General features: G+C 39.2%; 2 protein-coding genes across 2 annotated transcripts in view; both read right to left on the bottom strand.

Annotated features, from left to right (window-relative positions):
- LOC121371860 (epithelial cell-transforming sequence 2 oncogene-like) overlaps positions 1 to 6,048 on the bottom strand; it is a 37,105-nt gene extending 31,057 nt beyond the window's left edge. The window contains exons 1-3 of the mRNA XM_041498068.1: positions 5,942 to 6,048; positions 4,014 to 4,082; positions 1,754 to 1,978 (exon numbers count right to left, since the gene is read on the bottom strand). Of these exons, the coding sequence (XP_041354002.1) occupies positions 1,754 to 1,978; positions 4,014 to 4,082; positions 5,942 to 6,003 (356 nt within the window). The 5' untranslated portion in view covers positions 6,004 to 6,048. The remainder of the gene's footprint in view (positions 1 to 1,753; positions 1,979 to 4,013; positions 4,083 to 5,941) is intronic.
- A 268-nt stretch (positions 6,049 to 6,316) lies between these two features.
- Positions 6,317 to 21,744, bottom strand: LOC121370205. The gene is made up of 8 exons (XM_041495320.1): positions 21,651 to 21,744; positions 20,852 to 21,034; positions 13,499 to 13,602; positions 12,534 to 12,626; positions 8,756 to 8,906; positions 7,841 to 7,995; positions 7,206 to 7,351; positions 6,317 to 6,401 (listed from the first exon to the last, which is right to left on the bottom strand). Exons 1-8 carry the CDS (start codon positions 21,742 to 21,744, stop codon positions 6,317 to 6,319), a joined length of 1,011 nt encoding a protein of 336 aa, XP_041351254.1.
- Between the last annotated feature and the right edge of the window lie 771 nt (positions 21,745 to 22,515).

The raw sequence follows: 22,515 nt of genomic DNA, 5'->3' as shown, positions 1-22,515 counted from the left end.
TGTTAAAGAGTAGGAAATGCCAAGATGAGTGTAAAATACTGAGTCTGTTAAAGAGTAGGAAATGCCAAGATGAGTGTAAAATACTGAGTCTGTTAAAGAGTAGGAAATGCCAAGATGAGTGTAAAATACTGAGTCTGTTAAAGAGTAGGAAATGCCAAGATGAGTGTAAAATACTGAGTCTGTTAAAGAGTAGGAAATGCCAAGATGAGTGTAAAATACTGAGTCTGTTAAAGAGTAGGAAATGCCAAGATGAGTGTAAAATACTGAGTCTGTTAAAGAGTAGGAAATGCCAAACCAAATTTATAACTGGTTTTCTGATTACTTTTTCATGATTAACCAGTTAAATTTACAACTTACAATTAAGAAAACATAATTTTAATACTCAGCAAGTTTACACAACGTAATTATAAAAACGGATGATGTCATGCAGCAGGTTTTGTAATGATTAGCTAAAATAGAACACATTACCTATCAGTTTTCAATGTAAGGCAGACTAATGTAAAACAGCTCAAAACATGGCTATACAAGTTGTTGAAATCAAGAAACAAATGTAGTAAATAATAAGCATGCTAAGAATACTGCTAAGTTCAAGGGCCACAATTGTGTGAAAAATAGGTAAATTGCCATGAAAGTTAAAGCTGATCTGTACATGATAAAGCTATATACACAATGTCGGCTTACTGTCTTGAGACATTGCGAGAATGAAGTCCACAAACTATATGTGGGACAGAGGGACAGATGGACAAATACAAAGCCTATAGACCCATCCATTTGGACCGGTCGGTACTAGTAAACACTGATAACAAGTGTGTATAAACGTTGGTTTTTAATTAAGCATTTTATGTCACATTGTTATCAGTCGTCAAACATCCAGTAGTGGAAACCGTATCATTACAATTCCGTGAAACATCCAGTAGTGGAAACCGTATCATTACAATTCCGTGAAACATCCAGTAGTGGAAACCTTATCATTACAATTCCGTGAAACATCCAGTAGTGGAAACCGTATCATTACAATTCCGTGAAACATCCAGTAGTGGAAACCGTATCATTACAATTCCGTGAAACATCCAGTAGTGGAAACCTTATCATTACAATTCCGTGAAACATCCAGTAGTGGAAACCGTATCATTACAATTCCGTGAAACATCCAGTAGTGGAAACCGTATCATTACAATTCCGTGAAACATCCAGTAGTGGAAACCGTATCATCACAACTCCATGAAACATCCAGTAGTGGAAACTTTATCATTATAACTCCAAAAAGGAAAACAGTATTTTGCCAATGTGTTTTATATAACTAGAAAATATGTCCAGAAACGTTTAAGTAGAAACAGCTCTTAACTGTATCTTCTGTTTAAGTTTTGTTCGTAACAAAGTTAGTTTGTTTTGCTTAACGACACCACTGGAGCACATTGATTTATCAATCATCGGCTATTGGATGTCAAACATTTGGTAATTTTTACATAATTATATACTTAGAGACAAAACCTATTACATTTTTTCATTAGTAGCAAGGGATCTTTTATCTGCACAATCCCACAAACAGCATAGCAAATACCGTGACCTTTGATATACCAGTGGTGGTGCAATGGCTGTAGCGAGAAACAGCTCAATGGACCCACCAACGGGATTGATCCTAGACCAACCGCGCATCAATTGAGCACATTGTCACTAGGCTACGTCCCTCCCCATATTATTAACAAGCGATGAGTTATCTAGCTTTGACACCAAATCACACACAGACACCTACGTCAACATCTTGGTTTCGGGTATCCTGTGTCGCCGCTGTAGGAACATGCGGAAGGCTGGAGATTGCTCCGTGCAGCGCTCGACGCAGCGTAGGATCACCTCCATGTTGTTCACCAAGTTGGTGTAAGACTTGAGGCGCATGCACAACTTGACGAAGATGTCCCCGATACACGTGTGCTGGAACTGCCAATCAGCCAGGCGGTTCTTCAGGTCTTCTGTCAGGATTCTAAAAACAAGATTATTATACTGAACGTTCATACAGGTGTGTGTCAGTTCTTCAGGTCTTCAGTCAGGATTCTGAAAACAAGATTATTATACTGAACGTTCATACAGGTGTGTGGCGGTTCTTCAGGTCTTGTCAGGATTCTGAAAACAAGATTATTATACTGAACGTTCATACAGGTGTGTGGCGGTTCTTCAGGTCTTCTGTCAGGATTCTGAAAACAAGATTATTATACTGAACGTTCATACAGGTGTGTGGCGGTTCTTCAGGTCTTCGATCAGGATTCTAAAAACAAGATTATTATACTGAACGTTCATACAGGTGTGTGGCGGTTCTTCAGGTCTTCGGTCAGGATTCTAAAAACAAGATTATTATACTGAACGTTCATACAGGTGTGTGGCGGTTCTTCAGGTCTTCGGTCAGGATTCTGAAAACAAGATTATTATACTGAACGTTCATACAGGTGTGTGGCGGTTCTTCAGGTCTTCAGTCAGGATTCTGAAAACAAGATTATTATACTGAACGTTCATACAGGTGTGTGGCAGTTCTTCAGGTCTTCTGTAAGGATTCTAAAAACAAGATTATTATACTGAACGTTCATAACATAAAACCACTGTCACATGTTAATAACAAAATTATCATACTGTAAGAACTTTCTAAATGTGAATAAAACAAAAACAAAATACCAATGATACAGCCCATTTGGAAGATTTTATATCCTGGCATTATGCGTTTTCAATACAATAAGCAAAAAACAAAAATGTAATAAAAACAATAATTTGTACGTATAATCACATTTTACCTTTCTCAAGTCACATTAGGTTATTGTAAAAAAACAGAGATAATATCCCATGAACGTCAAGTTTTTCTCCAAAAAACAAGCTGCTAAGTCATATAGGTGTTTTGATATATTTTGACAAATGTTTTCAACAGGTTCATTGGCTGTCCCTGTTATGATAGTATAGGGTGTACACTCCATGCAATAAATCATATCAAATTGTTCTTTTGAAAATAAAATCATAAAATGTTTGAAACTTGTAAAAAATAACGAAACGTTTTCAAAACAATAAAGAGTTTTAACTGAAAACATATTTACATTATGTTCTTATCACAGATTAATATCTAATCCTCTTGTTCTACATATCAAGGGAACCAAAATTCAGATTGCCACCTTAAGCACTCTGACAGAGGTACATGAACTAAATATCTTCAAAAACTCCACCAAACCACCTTGATTTGTACTAAATATCTTCAAAAACTCCACCAAACCACCTTGATTTGTACTAAATATCTTCAAAAACTCCACCAAACCACCTTGATTTGTACTAAATATCTTCAAAAACTCCACCAAACCACCTTGATTTGTACTAAATATCTTCAAAAACTCCACCAAACCACCTTGATTTGTACTAAATATCTTCAAAAACTCCACCAAACCACCTTGATTTGTACTAAATGTACATGTAAACAGGCTCCCACCAGAAATTACCAAACAGAACTTTGCTGTGAATGACATAAGAGGAAACCCAACTAGTGGTCCATAACGTTACTGTTCAGTGTAAGGATCACATGGAATATCATATAACTATGACAGCTGGTCTAATGTCAGCGTAGCAGATGATAACTTTGCAGGTATTTCTGATAACTGGAGTTCACTATGTGAGGCATTTCATTGGTATTAAAATACTGCATTAGCAAAAAGTCATAACAATATTTATGGTATTAAAATTAAAACATAAAGTTGGTAGCTAGACTAGAAGCATGTTCAATATTGTGAGAAAAAAGACACTTCGTTGTTTATGTTCAGGCCGATAGTAATGTAATATCTCACATAATCTCATGATCCATGCAGTTACAAACAAAGTATCGAAAACACATGTCCATAAAGTGTGTTACGGTATGATACATATGAATTTAAATACATCCTGGAAAAGAATCAAAATTCTGCAAACTAACACTGATTAAAACATTTGATATTTTAAAGTACAAGTTTTTCTGAATGATTTTAATAACTTCATATATTTCACTATCAACTTACCGGCTTGTTTCAAATATCTGCAATACGTCGCTGAATATAATCTGCACGTTCTGTGCACTGATGATGGCTCTACAAGAAGAACGAGACAAAAACAGCAATAGTTACAGGATTACTGTCAAAAATATTCAAAATGACACACTATTATCAAATCACAATAACAAAAGCTCAGGGGACAATATTTCAAAATCTTAATGTCTGTTCATGTGAGTTTTACTTGGGTAACCGATTGTTCAGTTACATTCATGAATATAGTTCTAGTAACCGATGAGTTAGACCTACCCAACTGTAACTTCACCTATGGTTCTATGCTACATTGGTGGTTCAAATGTATTAAAAAAAATAAACTGATTTTCAATTTTACTTCTAATAGAGTACTTTTAATTTTAGAAATTAATTGTTCACCACATAACCAATTGGCGGTTCACGTGATTTTAAAGTTGCATAACCGACACACGAACAGAACAATGGTTCTCGTGAAATATTGTGCCCTGAAAGCTAAATTGTGATTGTGAAAGTAACCAAGTCTATCCATTGGAGATATGTGCAGTCAGTCAAACCATATTGTACAAATACTTGAGAGCAAGTACTGCATCATTCTGAAAACCAAAACATGACATCAACATGAGATTTAACTACTGACTTCACACTGTAAAAGGGCTACCTTTGTGGCAGTACGTTTTTACAATTTGTACGTTACAGTTATCTCATAGTTTGTAATTTTTGTAGTTGCCAAATTTCGATGTTTTTTCATCACACGTATAAGTTCAGATGCATAGTGTTCAAGTAATTGTCTTCCTCCCTGTACGAAAAAAAGAGACTTTATTTCCCTATTAGACGACTGGTGAGTATCTCAAACTATTTCCCTGTTAGACGACTGGTGAGTATCTCAATCTATTTAGCTGTCCGATGACTGGTGAGTATCTCAATCTATTTACCTGTTAGACAACTGGTGAGTATCTCAATCTATTTACCTGTTAGATGACTGGTGAGTATCTCAAACTATTTACCTGTTAGATGACTGGTGAGTATCTCAATCTATTTACCTGTTAGATGACTGGTGAGTATCTCAATCTATTTACCTGTTAGATGACTGGTGAGTATCTCAATCTATTTATCTCTTAGATGATTGGTGAGTATCTCAAACTATTTACCTGTTAGATGACTGGTGAGTATCTAGATCTATTTACCCGTTAGATGACTGGTGAGTATCTAAATCTATTTACCTCTTAGACGACTGGTGAGTATCTCAAACTATTTACCTGTTAGACGACTGGTGAGTATCTCAAACTATTTACCTGTTAGATGACTGATGAGTATCTCAATCTATTTACCTGTTAGATGACTGGTGAGTATCTCAATCTATTTATCTCTTAGATGATTGGTGAGTATCTCAAACTATTTACCTGTTAGATGACTGGTGAGTATCTAGATCTATTTACCCGTTAGATGACTGGTGAGTATCTAAATCTATTTACCTCTTAGACGACTGGTGAGTATCTCAAACTATTTACCTGTTAGACGACTGGTGAGTATCTCAAACTATTTACCTGTTAGATGACTGGTGAGTATCTCAGTCTATTTACCTGATAGACGACTGGTGAGTAACTCAAACTATTTACCTGTTAGACGACTGGTGAGTATCTCAAACTATTTACTTGTTAGACGACAGTGCTGACTTGAGGGGTCTCACAAACACATCTCTGATGGCTTACTCTATCTCACTGGTAAGGATCTCAAACTATTTACCTGTTAGACGACAATGCTGACTTGAGGGGTCTCACAAACACATCTCTGATGGCTTACTCTATCTCACTGGTAATGATCTCAAACTATTTACCTGTTAGACGACAATGCTGACTTGAGGGGTCTCACAAACACATCTCTGATGGCTTACTCTATCTCACTGGTAAGGATCTCAAACTATTTACCTGTTAGACGACAATGCTGACTTGAGGGGTCTCACAAACACATCTCTGATGGCTTTCAGCATGCGGTTGTACTCTATCTCACTGGTAAGGATCTCAAACTATTTACCTGTTAGACGACAATGCTGACTTGAGGGGTCTCACAAACACATCTCTGATGGCTTACTCTATCTCACTGGTAAGGATCTCAAACTATTTACCTGTTAGACGACAATGCTGACTTGAGGGGTCTCACAAACACATCTCTGATGGCTTACTCTATCTCACTGGTAAGGATCTCAAACTATTTACCTGTTAGACGACAATGCTGACTTGAGGGGTCTCACAAACACATCTCTGATGGCTTACTCTATCTCACTGGTAAGGATCTCAAACTATTTACCTGTTAGACGACAATGCTGACTTGAGGGGTCTCACAAACACATCTCTGATGGCTTTCAGCATGCGGTTGTACTCTATCTCACTGGTAAGGATCTCAAACTATTTACCTGTTAGACGACAATGCTGACTTGAGGGGTCTCACAAACACATCTCTGATGGCTTACTCTATCTCACTGGTAAGGATCTCAAACTATTTACCTGTTAGACGACAATGCTGACTTGAGGGGTCTCACAAACACATCTCTGATGGCTTACTCTATCTCACTGGTAAGGATCTCAAACTATTTACCTGTTAGACGACTGGTGAGTATCTCAAACTATTTACCTGTAAGACGACAATGCTGACTTGAGGGGTCTCACAAACACATCTCTGATGGCTTACTCTATCTCACTGGTAAGGATCTCAAACTATTTACCTGTTAGATGACAATGCTGACTTGAGGGGTCTCACAAACACATCTCTGATGGCTTACTCTATCTCACTGGTAAGGATCTCAAACTATTTACCTGTTAGACGACAATGCTGACTTGAGGGGTCTCACAAACACATCTCTGATGGCTTACTCTATCTCACTGGTAAGGATCTCAAACTATTTACCTGTTAGACAACAATGCTGACTTGAGGGGTCTCACAAACACATCTCTGATGGCTTACTCTATCTCACTGGTAAGGATCTCAAACTATTTACCTGTTAGACGACAATGCTGACTTGAGGGGTCTCACAAACACATCTCTGATGGCTTACTCTATCTCACTGGTAAGGATCTCAAACTATTTACCTGTTAGACGACAATGCTGACTTGAGGGGTCTCACAAACACATCTCTGATGGCTTTCAGCATGCGGTTGTACTCTATCTCACTGGTAAGGATCTCAAACTATTTACCTGTTAGACGACAATGCTGACTTGAGGGGTCTCACAAACACATCTCTGATGGCTTTCAGCATGCGGTTGTACTCTATCTCACTGGTAAGGATCTCAAACGCTACCGGGGTTCTCTTCTCGGGATGATTGGCCAGCTCTTCTGCAGACTGAGGGGAAATATTAACACTTGAATACCTACTGCAACACTCACAGCACTCCGTCACACTAGAATGTCTCTAGTTTTAAATATTCTTAACATAATGTGTTTGTGATTTGTTACAAATGTTTGGAAGGAAAGGAAAGACAAGGAATTTAAAAGCACACTTCACAATAGACATTTGGTGTCTATTTCAACAACTGGTTGAAAGAGAAAAGGTAGAAACTTGTGGCTACCAAAGAAAACCAAAAACAGCAACAGATTGTGTACCTGCATTTTCCCATAGACAAGACCATGCATACTACAGCTTGTCATGTACCATTTGTGATGCACTGGCTAGGATGATAAAAAACCCAAACAATTTGGATATGAATAACACTATTTGTAGTATCCAATCTCTTGAATAATAACAACACTATTAAATGTTTTCTATTTTCGCATAGGCAGTCCTTTGCATTGTCGATTATCAATGTTAAATGACTGACATGAAGTCTCGTACCAGTCTCTTGGACTTGGTGGCCCTCATGGTTCCAAACTTCCTGCTGAGACTTTGTGTGTGTAGGAGAAGCGTCTCTCTGTGGGTCTGTCTCAGCGTGTTCGACTCGTCCTGCACCTGTCTCTCGTTCTTCTCCTGACCCTCATCCTTCTGGGTTTCTGTCACACAGAACACACCACACCGAGCTTTACTCATTTTCAATTCTTTTTAAAACATTTCATAAATAGAGTATTTTTTAACATGGAAAAAATCAATAATTTCTATGATAATGGTATCTGTCAAGGCTCTAAGACAAATACCGTTTTACTAGACTAGGTTGATCTTTTACAAATTAAAAAACATGAGTAGTGATTTCTATTTATCCTACAATACTTCTAAAAAAGCACAGCTTTTTGCTGTTAAAAAAATTCCCTAATTCGGTAATATATATATAACACGATTGGCACAAATTGTTTAACATCACACAGAACTTTAACTAAATTTTATGAAAACATTATATGCTAAGGTACACGGGTCTTGTTGGTTTGTAAAATAAATGACCTACTGACAGTAGAAGAATTTTAATTAGGTTTATAATGCAAAATACCAAGTGGGTTTATGACATGGATATTACGGGCATATTAAAGGATAAATGTATTTATTTAATGAAATAATATATCACACTGATGTAATAACACAAATCTCAGTGCAACAATTAAAGAAATAATTATTTAAAACCGTAATAATACTTTTTAAGAGAAAACATCTCCAGACATTTAAAGATTTGCTGTTGGAAGTACAACCTGAACAAATGTTTTGTTTTAACTAGTTGTAAGATACAAACAATTCAACGACAGTACACACATATAACAAGTGGAGACGTGGCACATGACAATCCCTGCTGTAATAACCAAACTGATGTGAAAACACCCTCTTTACCGTCATCTGTAGCGGGGTTATCTCCCCCGCGGAAGTCTCCGTCCTCATCGTCCTCGTCGAGTTCTGTCTGCTCCTTGACGTTCTCACCGTCGCTCTGATCGAGTCGATCCATCTCATCACCGGGATCACCGTACTGGCGCGACGCAGACAGCTGGTCAAACAAATCAAACACAACGTGCCACAGTGGATAGGAGTACTGTATATTGCTGTGTTTCAGCCGACTTTTCAAGCTTCTAAATACCACTAAGAGAAGAGGGGTTGGCCAATACACAGAGTCAACAAGGTCTAAGAAAATACAACAAAATATTGGTGTGTACTACCATTGCATTATTCGACCAGTATTTGTAACAGGCTCTATTAGGTCCCACATCAGTATCCATTTTTTTGATACACACAATAAAGTTATATTTTATTTGAGAAATTAAATCAAATTTATTTTATTTTTATTTTTGACAATTTCTGACAAAAGCCACCGACAAGTAGTACCAGTATTTGGTGCCCAGTGTGTCACATCATGAGAACGATCATCAAGTCTTTTCATGACCGCTGATATTTTGTCCCCAATTGCAGATTTAATTTGTCAGAACTGATGATCTTTACTTACCGTCATTCTTGATTCTGCAATTCCTAATAAATTATTAGAAACTACGTTTTATCACTACTTATAAAATGAACGGAATAGGTTGTATTCATCATTGCAATTATCTATCGTAGGTGTTAAATAATATTTACACCGCCATATATAAGTGAAACTATATTTATCAGCTAGCGATGTCCATGCGATCGATTCAATCGAGAAATAAAAGAACAGAACAAAGTTATCCCATATTAGGGGATTTTTTTATAAACCTTTTTATTCTTTTTGAGCTATTTTAAAATCTTTATTAAAATAGCTAATGTACATTGACTTTGATCGGTTCACCAAAACAAATTCCCGCGAGTGACTGTTGCACGAGACTGACAGCATATCGATCAAACATATCTATATTTTTGCCCATTTGAACTACGTAAAAGTTGAGTCGGCTTATACATCATACTCACCTTTTTGTACCAGATATTGAGGGGTGAATTAAGGGGTTGGGTTATCTGCAGAGTTGACTAATACACAGCGATATACAGTATTTATCTTAACATCACCTCAACATCTCTGAAACTACCACTATTTGTCATCTAATACGGGGTTATTGCAAAGCTGGGTCTACATATAAAGGACAGGAAAGGAATATATGTTTAGAGACAAGTGGACACATTTTAAACAAGGCTACTTGGTCTCTAACTCAGAGCTGTTGCTATTTTAAACTAGTAAGAACAAATCCACTTCCACCACATAAGTTGGTAAACAGCAACAAGGGACACAGACAAAAAACCACACACAAGAAAACATTGATACATCAGACATAGGGCACTGGTTAAGATGGAGGAAACTTTAATGCATTCACCGAGCAAATTCAGTGCCAAAGGTAGAGCCATGTCTGCATTATATCAATGTAAACACTCAAGAAATAGGTTTATAATTTGTTTTGTAATTCAGTTACCTCTTACTACCAATGTGACACTTTCTAGAACAGAATCACCAAATGTTTGACCTCCGATGATTGATTATTCAATATGCTCTAATGGCGTCATTAAATAAAACTATTACCGAATGTTTGACCTCCGATGATTGATTATTCAATATGCTCTAATGGCGTCATTAAATAAAACTATTACCGAATGTTTGACCTCCGATGATTGATTATTCAATATGCTCTAATGGCGTCATTAAATAAAACTATTACCGAATGTTTGACCTCCGATGATTGATTATTCAATATGCTCTAATGGTGTCATTAAATAAAACTATTACCATTACTTTGTTTTTAAAAACTACAACTGTGTCTATTTGTATTTCTAATTACGAAGTACTCAATGTTTAGGTTTTTTTGTCGCAAACATGCATGCCACAGAGAGTACTCTGAAAATAATTTAATGTGGAACAAATTTTGGTTTAGCCAATTTTCAAATATGTAGAGAATATCCTTCAAAATTATAAAAAAATTGTTAATTTAAGGAATATTTTATTAGTCAAAGACTAAGTGTTGTGGCATGTTTGTATAAAAATGGTTAATTTAAGGAATATTTTATTAGTCAAAGACTAAGTGTTGTGCCAGTTTGTATAAAAATGGTTAATTTAAGGAAGATATTATTAGTCAAAGACTAAGTGTTGTGCCAGTTTGTATAAAAATGGTTAATTTAAGGAATATTTTATTAGTCAAAGACTAAGTGTTGTGGCCAGTTTGTATAAAAATGGTTAATTTAAGGAAGATATTATTAGTCAAAGACTAAGTGTTGTGCCAGTTTGTATAAAAATGGTTAATTTAAGGAAGATTTTATTAGTCAAAGTCTAAGTGTTGTGGCCAGTTTGTATAAAAATGGTTAATTTAAGGAAGATATTATTAGTCAAAGACTAAGTGTTGTGCCAGTTTGTATAAAAATGGTTAATTTAAGGAAGATTTTATTAGTCAAAGTCTAAGTGTTGTGGCATGTTTGTATAAAAATGGTTAATTTAAGGAAGATATTATTAGTCAAAGACTAAGTGTTGTGCCAGTTTGTATAAAAATGGTTAATTTAAGGAAGATATTATTAGTCAAAGACTAAGTGTTGTGCCAGTTTGTATAAAAATGGTTAATTTAAGGAAGATTTTATTAGTCAAAGACTAAGTGTTGTGGCCAGTTTGTATAAAAATGGTTAATTTAAGGAAGATATTATTAGTCAAAGACTAAGTGTTGTGCCAGTTTGTATAAAAATGGTTAATTTAAGGAAGATTTTATTAGTCAAAGTCTAAGTGTTGTGGCCAGTTTGTATAAAAATGGTTAATTTAAGGAAGATTTTATTAGTCAAAGTCTAAGTGTTGTGGCCAGTTTGTATAAAAATGGTTAATTTAAGGAAGATATTATTAGTCAAAGACTAAGTGTTGTGCCAGTTTGTATAAAAATGGTTAATTTAAGGAAGATTTTATTAGTCAAAGTCTAAGTGTTGTGGCCAGTTTGTATAAAAATGGTTAATTTAAGGAAGATTTTATTAGTCAAAGTCTAAGTGTTGTGGCCAGTTTGTATAAAAATGGTTAATTTAAGGAAGATATTATTAGTCAAAGACTAAGTGTTGTGCCAGTTTGTATAAAAATGGTTAATTTAAGGAAGATTTTATTAGTCAAAGTCTAAGTGTTGTGCCAGTTTGTATAAAAATGGTTAATTTAAGGAAGATTTTATTAGTCAAAGACTAAGTGTTGTGGCCAGTTTGTATAAAAATGGTTAATTTAAGGAAGATTTTATTAGTCAAAGACTAAGTGTTGTGCCAGTTTGTATAAAAATGGTTAATTTAAGGAAGATATTATTAGTCAAAGACTAAGTGTTGTGCCAGTTTGTATAAAAATGGTTAATTTAAGGAAGATTTTATTAGTCAAAGTCTAAGTGTTGTGCCAGTTTGTATAAAAATGGTTAATTTAAGGAAGATTTTATTAGTCAAAGTCTAAGTGTTGTGCCAGTTTGTATAAAAATGGTTAATTTAAGGAAGATTTTATTAGTCAAAGACTAAGTGTTGTGGCCAGTTTGTATAAAAATGGTTAATTTAAGGAAGATATTATTAGTCAAAGACTAAGTGTTGTGCCAGTTTGTATAAAAATGGTTAATTTAAGGAAGATTTTATTAGTCAAAGTCTAAGTGTTGTGGCCAGTTTGTATAAAAATCAGCAACTGGCAATGGATTGGGTGAGTCCTGGATTGCATGGATTTGTATCATACCTGGGATTCTTTTAGCTTTTCGGTTGTCATAGTGATTTCTGTAGCTCCCGATTGCTCGAGGAGATATTTTCCTAGAAATTCTAGCGGCTTCACCTGGTAAAGAAAATATTTAATGAAAATAATTAACAAACCTACTTATTATCGTAAAGTAACACATCAGGAGAAAGGTTCATAACAATCAACACAATAAGTACTCTCACTGTTTATCATATCAATGATTATATCTGGCATTCAGGAAAACATCAACAGGCAAGTAGGAAAAGAAAGGGTGTGTTTACTCTCACTGTTTATCATATCAATGATTATATCTGGCATTCAGGAAAACATCAACAGGCAAGTAGGAAAAGAAAGGGTGTGTTTACTCTCACTGTTTATCATATCAATGATTATATCTGGCATTCAGGAAAACATCAACAGGCAAGTAGGAAAAGAAAGGGTGTGTTTACTCTCACTGTTTATCATATCAATGATTATATCTGGCATTCAGGAAAACATCAACAGGCAAGTAAGAAAAGAAAGGGTGTTTTTACTCTCACTGTTTATCATATCAATGATTATATCTGGCATTCAGGAAAACATCAACAGGCAAGTAGGAAAAGAAAGGGTGTGTTTACTCTCACTGTTTATCATATCAATGATTATATCTGGCATTCAGGAAAACATCAACAGGCAAGTAGGAAAAGAAATAGTGTGTTTACTCTCACTGTTTATCATATCAATGATTATATCTGACATTCAGGAAAACATCAACAGGCAAGTAGGAAAAGAAAGGGTGTGTTTACTCTCACTGTTTATCATATCAATGATTATATCTGACATTCAGGAAAACATCAACAGGCAAGTAGGAAAAGAAATGGTGTGTTTCTATTACACTTATTACACAACTGATAATTAGCTGTCCTATTTATAGTAATTATGGCACTCCCGTGTTGTAAGAGCGTGAAGAAAGAAAAGTAAAATTTAACGTTTTGTTGGAGTCCCAGCAGTCGGAGTCCCTCGCTGACCGTGTCGGTGATGGAACGCACGCCCTGAATGTCAGACTGGCCGAGAGCATCAAACACCACCTGACCTGCAATGAAAACACAAAATATATAACACTGCGTAACCTACATACAACACTCACACAGAACCCCAGATGGAGCTACTAACACAAACTGCTATTGATGTGGTGAACAAGTTAACTGTTAAAAAACATTGCATAAATACATCGTCATATTTTAGTATCATGTATTTGTTTTAGACATTTGACACTGTTTAATATTTAATAAACTGATTATATCATGGGGGCATTTCATGTGATTTGAGAAAGATAAACAATGTTAGTAAATAACTCTGATGACTTACTGGGAGAGAAACACACATTTTCTGAGTAGAAGAGTAATGAATCAATGAACGATTGTTTGACACCACCCCACATAATAAAACAACATCATACTGTAAATCATGAAATTAATGCGAGCAAGTAATTAATGCGAAAAATGCGGCGAACACATCGACGCAATAATAACTTGACGCATTTTGTTTAGTCTCATTCCCAATACAAAAAATATGCAGGATTTTACTATAATACTTCTAAATAAAATAAAACTTTTATAATATAATTATAAAGATGAAACAAAATACAAAAACTATTTTTGTTAAATGTCTTTTTGTGAATACTTCCAGAATCTTTCTTTCGTTTCGATGTTGCCATTCTATTTTCACTTTCCTGGAATATCATAGCGGTTATATAATACAGTGATGTTCCAAATGTTTTGTTTTTAAAAAGCTAATTTTGCGATGTGAGTATTTTTCAAATTTTCTTACACTTCTGGATTACTGTATACATTTAAACTGTTTTGAACATTTGTAAAATTATAATCAACAACTTTTATTACTAAATATATTTCTTTAAAAATTAAACAGTAGAAAATTATATAACCGCAACCAACAATCCGTGCATATTTCTTCAAACCATTTGGCTCGACTCTATACATGGTATTTAAGTTAGACTGGTCGCAAGTTGACACTGTTGCCTTGAGCGCATCGCACGGAGAACAGGAAGCGGGGAGGCCCGGGCGGGATAAAATCTTGAGGACAGGTAATGTATCTATAAAAGAGAAAACACTCCAAGTTTTCTCCATTTCTATAGCCATTACCTGTCCTCAAACAAGGGCAGCATTCAACAGATGGTGGTGGGTGCCGAGATCTGTAGATGCTTGTGATAACTCCCCAACCGGAAAGAGGCTGACTAGTGGAAGAATAAGGCCAACCTTGGTAAGCCCTCCTCCTAGGGATGCCCGTCACAGACCAATGCAGGTGATGTTAGTAACAACAACCAGAATGGTGGCATCCGTCAGCAGTGGCAGGTACGGCTCCCAGAACAAGGACCAGGAGGCGGCTGCCACATCTCATGCTGGTTCTGACAGGTGGGAAGTCGTAGTCACCAGGGATGCAGGTGTTAGGTAACCCTCACGTATTGAAGTGTTATTTGTTTCAATAACAAGCGACAACCTAATGAGGTGCATCCGTCAGAACATTGAACAAAACAAGACCCCCGAGTGTTTTCTGTCTAGTACACCAAAGATCTGTTAGTTCAATAACGACAACCAATAACCACATGCAGTGCAGGGTAAAGGTTATCGAGACAAAAGTTCCGGCACCAGTACGTGAACTGTGCAAAAGAACAAAAGTCTAAGCAATCCTCATCTGTCGATTCGATGGACATCTCGGTATGCAGCCCAGAATCAGACAGACATCAACGGCGACGAGGACGGCTTGTATTCAACAGAGTCTGTGCAGCAACAACCGGACCCAGATGATGGAACCCCTCAACGTCTTCTGTGGAGACATCCCTCAGATAATAGTTGGTGAAGATGGAGTCCGTAGCCCAGAAACAACCAGTGGTAATGTGCTGAATGGGTGTGTTGCAGTGCAGGGACATCGTGGCAGCCAAGGCACGGAGTTCATGCAGATTAGAAGCAGACGGAGCAGGTAAACCCTCCTTCTGATAGGCGGACAGGATAGAAGACCGGATCCAGGTGGCCACCGTGTTCTTGGTAATATCCCTCAACCGACTCTGGTTACAGGAGAGGACAAGTCTTTTGCGATGTTGTCGAAAAGATCTGGTCCTCTCGATGTACTGGTGCAGGGCTCTAACAGGGCACAACGCCAAGTCCTCAACGTCCGCTGGACCAACGATAGAGGAGAAGGCCTGCACAACATACGAACGAGGCGCTTGGTCTGGTAACTGATTCTTTGCAACAAAGTTCATGAGTAACCCCAAGTTGACTGCACGCCGATCTCGGTGAAAACGTACCAAGTCTACATCAAGAGCATGGAGTTCTGAGACACGGGCAGCCGTGGCGAAACCGAGTAAAAACACCGTCTTCCGCGTCAAGTCTTGCAGGGAAGAGGATTCGATCGGCTCATAAGGTGCGGTCGATAACGCTCGTAACACCAGATTCAGGTCCCATCTTGGTGGCTGAAACCGGTGTACTTGATCTTCAAGGCAAAACCCTTTGATCATCTTATGGATCTCAGGAATACCCGATAACTTCGTTCCAGTAGTGACATCACGAACAGTAGCGATGACCGAAATGTACCCAGCGATGGTAGACCCCTTCAATCGTAAAGTGGTCCACAGATACAGCAAAAAATCAGCAAGACGAGGTATTTGAATCGTCTGAGGGTTGAGTTTTTGCCGGACACACCATCGGTGAAGACAAAGCCATCTGACGTTGTAAGCTGCAGTAGTAGATGATCTGTGCGCTTTCAAAATGGCCGCTGTAGACTGTGAAGAAAAACCTTTCTTCCTCAAACTCTTGGAGATAAAGTCCACGCGTGCAGTTGGAACAACTGCGGATGTGGATGGTATAGTCTTGACGTGGGATGCAGCAACAGATGATCCCAGTCTGGCAGCGATAAAGGATGTGGATCGGCAAGACGTATTAGATCTGGAAACCACATCCTGGATGGCCACATCGGAGCAATGAGTAACAGGCGACAATAGTACAGCTGAAACCTCTGAAGCACCCTTGGCGTATGCGTCCATCTGTTCCCAGCTGATGGCCAATGCGTCGAGATCCAGAGCTTCGGGATCCGGCACCGGAGACACGTAAACCCTCAGCTGATGGTTGAATCGTGTGGCGAAAGGATCGATGTTTGGTGTGCAAAGTCTGTCGCACACCCATCGAAACGCTTCGGGACGGAGCATCCATTCCGTCGGATGTGGAGACAACGGCTGAGACAGTGTGTCGACTAGTACATTGGAAACCCCTGGAATATGGCGAGCCCGAAGTTGCAACGGAATCTCGTCAACCAGCTTGTAGAGACGATAAGTCAACTGCAGCAGACTGCTGGAGTGGGTTCCGCCCCGACGGTTGATATAAGCCACTGCGGTGGTACTGTCTGTGGCTACCATGAGAGAGGCGCCTGACAGCATCTCTCGCCAATGAAGGATGACGTAACTGCCAACATCTCCAACAGGCTGATGTGTAGATCGGCTTCATCTGGAAACCACAGCCACCAACAGGGACTGGACTGCAAGGCGACTGGTAACCGGATCAGCAAATCTGCGTTATTGTACTGAATGCATGGATTCAGAAACAAACTGGATACCGTGACCTCTAAGCATAAAATGTTGCGCCGACGTCAAAATTACTCTTGCAATGATACTTCATGAAACAGTAATAGAGTGATTCAGGAATCAAGACATCGGAAACAGTGACCCCGTGATACAGGCAAGAGCCAAGACAGCGTAGCAACTCGCTACGCTACATGCCCGATATACCTGGAAGTGAAGCAACGCAAAACAGCAACCAGCTAAAATACACGGTCATCACACCACCCGGTGCGAAACAGCAGCAGAGACCATCTAGACAGCATCGGTCACGAACTCTGGCGGTAACAACAGTGAAAGTCAGTGAGTTGATAAGCTGCAATGAACCATAGGAAAACGGTGAAGGTAAAACCCCCGTACCACGTGATGGCAACTGGATAACTTCCGGAACCAGCGGAAGTAGCGACTGTCTTGCATCGCCACCGGATATAGAGAACGATCTGCCGAATGTCGCTGAACCTTCCTTGAACAAGAGAATATCGGTGCACGGGATCTCAACACAAGTGACCGGACCAGTAGACTGTCTTCGTCACCAACCCGGAACGCTTGTAACGTCGAACCCCTTCACAGCAAAGAGCCGTATGTAGACCACAGGTCTGCCAAGATTACCAGCTTGTGCTGAAAGTCAAGAATGGATCGCTTCAGGCAAGTCGGTTGACGATAGTGTGCAATCGTAGTGCACATCGACGTCACGGAAGATATAAGGTAGACCAACATCAAAGTCAACGGCTAGAACAAGGCATAACCTCTGGCATCCTGCACATAAGGAGTTATAGTCGCCATGTACATGTATGCTGAACTGAAGCCATCGACAGGACGTGCCAATCTGTAAGTTCTAGGAAGACGTCTGGTCCCGCCGGAAACAGCGTCATCCAAAGCCGGCGCCACACCGTTGAAGGATAGGTTGAAGACGGGAGACAATCAGTCACAGCCATGTGGGTCACTGCGTCCGGATCTTCTATAACGGAAGGTGCCGACGTATCATCTGGAAAATCAGTCAGTAACATGGCACAGGCACTTCGATCCAACGTACTGGCTGCAATCGGAACACGGACCGTGGACGGTCCCGTCAGAAGCCGGTGTAAAACCTGAACACCGAATCAGCTGACGACTGGTGTGGACGGTACGATGTACACGGACCGGCAGGAGCCGGTGGAACCCTGGACGCTGCACCACTTCGATCGATCACGGGACGACGGTACCAAACGGTGAGCCGATGACGCAATCTTCCAGTTCGTTACAGGGCTCCGTCTGCTTGCTGGAACAACGATCCGCACGGGCCGGTTACTGGTAGCCGTGTAAACCGACGGGGGCCTGTGGCAGCCAACGATCGAATGCCGACATCTGCCGGTGGAACCTCCGTGGCGATCATCGAAACCGGACCCTTCTTGGCTGAAACAGGTGGATGGGCCAGCGGCGGTAGCATATCAGATATGACAGCCAGACAATCCCTCAGTGACAGGTGGTCCGCCGCATCCAGATCTTCCAGCACCGCAAGAACCGATACATCATCAGAAAGTCACGTAGCACCCGTGAACAGGCCAGTCGCTCTGGTCATGGCCCGATGGAGATACCAGAGAACCGGACCGTGAGCGGTCCCGTGTGGATACCAAGGAACGGATGACCACATCGTCGTTGGATGTGGCAAGGACGGCAACATGTCGTAGACGGCCGCCAAGCAATCCCTCATAGTCATATGGTTCGTAGAGTCAGGCTCTTCAATGACAGATGCCGCAGGCGCTTCATCACCAAAGTCTCGTAAAACTCGAGCACAGGCCAATCGATGTACCGTAATGGAAGCCGCCGGTTAACCGGACCGTGGATGGTCCCGTCTAGCCCTCGGAGGCCTTGGAAGCCACATCAACTGAAGGTTGGCGCTGACGATCTGTGGAACCCGTAGGGAGCCATACAGGTCATGTGGAACGGTTACGGACCCGGCTCCGATGCGCCGAAGAGGACTTCCCCGCCGAAGATCGGTGAGCCTTGGAATCCGTGGAGCGTCTATCTGAATGAGCCGGCTTCTTAGAGGGCTGCGTAGAGACCGCAGGCCTGTCATCCGAAGTCTTAGGTATCGGTGGAGCTGAAGAAGCCGCACCCCCTGAAGAGGAGACTGGAACCGGACCTGACCCCGAACCCGCCGGTTTGGGTAAGGTCGCCATTGACGCCCTTGTTTCTTCCAGCATGGTCGGTAGAATTGAACGTAACACTTCCGCCACGGAGTCAGCAATCGAAGGCGAAGATTCCACCTTCTTGGTCCTCGAAGATTCCACCTTCTTGGTCCTCGCTGACACCAACTTCAGGTAAGCCGCGAACTCGACATCAGACAAGCCCGCACAAAGGTCGCATCTAGAAGTGAGGCCACACGAAACACGACAACCTGGACATAAGTCGTGTGGGTCGCCGCCGGCACTAACTTCTTGCAGCGTAACACGCTCGAACTAGTCGCCTGAACATTATCAGATATGATAATAGTAATTTTTCAATCTGTGAAAAGAAAGAAAAACCAACCATAACACAAATACAAAGCCGACACGACAACCGGCAATATAAACAACATTTCATGTAATTAAACGCTTGGAAAGTCAAGCGAAATACGCAAAAAAAAAAAAAAGCGAAAGCTAACGAAAATTAAGGTGAAAAACATTTCACCCAAACACAAAGCCAGTCAACACAGACGCCATTTTGCAAATGGCGTCCGACACGACAACCGGCAATATAAACAACATTTCATGTAATTAAACGCTTGGAAAGTCAAGCGAAATACGCGAAAAAAAACATACGAAAGCTAACGAAAACAAAGGTGAAAAACATTTCACCCAAACACGAATACAAAACCAAAGGTCTTATAAAAGTTGACTCCAAACAGAGCCAAGCAAAAGGACGTCCAGACCCTTTAGCGAAGAGAAAAAGAAGGAAGTTACAGTCATGTGACCGGAACTAGAGAGCAGTATGCAGTAGAAGAATTTAGGCCATCCCATTGGCTGTTGGGATGTTCGGACCAGACCACTTGCGTGGGGGGGAGGTGCCCTTGTTTGAGGACAGGTAATGGCTATAGAAAATGTACGGACGCAATAATATCATGACGTATTAATTACATGATTTACAGTATTGTGTGTCAAACAAATGTAAGCGCCTGCACACCAACATAACAAAATGCTTTAAAACAACAGATGAATTTCTTATGAGAACCAACTAATACATTTTGGACATACTTGTATGTACCGAAATGTGATATACATTCATTTAAGTAATTTTGAGAAAATGTGGTTTCACTGTGACCTGACTAGTATATATCAAACAAACCACATTTTTAACATCGTAATCAATGGGCTTAAATCGTGTTTTGACAAAAACATTGTTGTTGTATTGCTGATTTGTACTAACATCAATATACCTTCACTGCTAACTCCCAAAATATTGAAATTAGTGTATATCACATTGTGGAAATGAACTATTCATGAAAAAGGACAATTGTCTGCATTATTATAATATTCAGAATAATGTATTAAAATGACAGACCCAGTTCGTCTGAGAAGCAATGGTTATTGAAACAAACAAATTAGTTTTAGACACTATTTCCCTGTTTAAACATCACACATTTTAGCTTCTATCTGAAATAACCGTATTGAAATGTATGTTGCAGGTTTGTAGATTAACTAAACTTTGTGTCTATTTTAATGGTTAAAACTAGGGTGACTGCATCTTTAGGTTGTGAAACCTGTGATCTGTGCGACGATGTCCCTGTGAGTTTTCTCGAAGTACGGCGCCATCATCTGGTGACAGTCACGCACAGCCTCCTGCACCTGGTCGGCCACGTTCGCCCACACGCTCAGCTTGGTGGAACAGAAATACTTCTCCGGGGGCGAGCCGTCGCGATACGGAACCAGCCACTCCGTGTTCACTGCAACAAATTAATAAACTAACATTTAATAATACCACAAGGATGAAAAAATATATCTGTTACAAGATGAATAATTGAATGAATGAATTAACATTTAATGAAACCACATGCATGAAAAAAATATATCTGCTACTACATGTAGGTGTCATCAACAGTGTTGTAATGAATGAATCAATGAATAAATAAGTGAATCAATGAATGAATGAATGAATGAAAAAAACAAAAAAACTTAATACAAACAAACAAAAAAGTTGAATGACAATGTAGAACAAAAAGACATTGACTGTCGGTCATCAAAGTGAATTAAAAAAATGGACGACTACATCAACAACAAAATTCTAGTTGCTGTGCAAAGAATTGTGAAAAGTATGAACATTACAGATAAAACGTTTCCTACAATAACAAATCATAATAAAATAACTTGGTAAAATATATGAACAGACACTGCCCACAATACAGCTCAACTAGTACAGAGCAGTATATAAGAATTCCTATTTGTACAATTACACGCGTACAACAATTAAAGGTTTGAACCAAGTTTCCAATCTTACACACTAGTTTTAAAGGTTTTAAAGGTTTTAATAAAACTACCAGTAGAGAATGTAAAGCTACAAACCGTGGTTATAACTGCTAGTGCAAAATGTATTGCAGTAAAGCGACAAACCGTGGTTATAACTGTCAGTGGAGAATGAATTACAGCTACAAACCATGGTTATAACTGTCAGTGGAGAATGTATTACAGTGAAGCTACAAACCATGGTTATAACTGTCAGTGGAGAATGTATTACAGTGTGGCTACAAACCGTGGTTATAACTGTCAGTGGAGAATGTATTACAGTGTGGCTACAAACCGTGGTTATAACTGTCAGTGGAGAATGTATTACAGCTACAAACCGTGGTTATAACTGTCAGTGGAGAATGTATTACAGTGTGGCTACAAAGTGGTTATAACTGTCAGTGGAGAATGTATTACAGTGTGGCTACAAACCGTGGTTATAACTGTCAGTGGAGAATGTATTACAGCTACAAACCGTGGTTATAACTGTCAGTGGAGAATGTATTACAGTGTGGCTACAAACCGTGGTTATAACTGTCAGTGGATAATGTATTACAGTGTGGCTACAAACCGTGGTTATAACTGTCAGTGGAGAATGTATTACAGTGTGGCTACAAACCGTGGTTATAACAGTCACTGGAGAATGTATTACAGTGAAGCTACAAACCGTGGTTATAACTGTCAGTGGAGAATGTATTACAGCTACAAACCATGGTTATAACTGTCAGTGGAGAATGTATTACAGTGTGGCTACAAACCGTGGTTATAACTGTCAGTGGAGAATGTATTACAGTGTGGCTACAAACCATGGTTATAACTGTAAGTGGAGAATGTATTACAGTGTGGCTACAAACCATGGTTATAACTGTCAGTGGAGAATGTATTACAGTGAAGCTACAAACCATGGTTATAACTGTCTGTGGAG

The sequence above is a fragment of the Gigantopelta aegis genome, chromosome 4, assembly GCF_016097555.1.
Source record: "Gigantopelta aegis isolate Gae_Host chromosome 4, Gae_host_genome, whole genome shotgun sequence".
Classification (NCBI taxonomy): domain Eukaryota; kingdom Metazoa; phylum Mollusca; class Gastropoda; order Neomphalida; family Peltospiridae; genus Gigantopelta; species Gigantopelta aegis.
This window is presented reverse-complemented; position numbering and strand designations above follow the sequence as displayed.

Bases quoted from the DNA above. Each gene is read 5' to 3' on its own strand.
- LOC121370205 (XM_041495320.1), bottom strand. From the start codon at position 21,744: ATGGTTTGTAGCTGTAATTCATTCTCCACTGACAGTTATAACCACGGT. The intron at 8,907-12,533 runs GTATGATACAAA...TTGTTTGACCAG, and splicing joins AAAAGCTAAAAGAATCCCAG to CTGTCTGCGTCGCGCCAGTA. The intron at 6,402-7,205 runs GTAAATAGTTTG...GATCCTTACCAG, and splicing joins TCAGCATTGTCGTCTAACAG to TGAGATAGAGTACAACCGCA.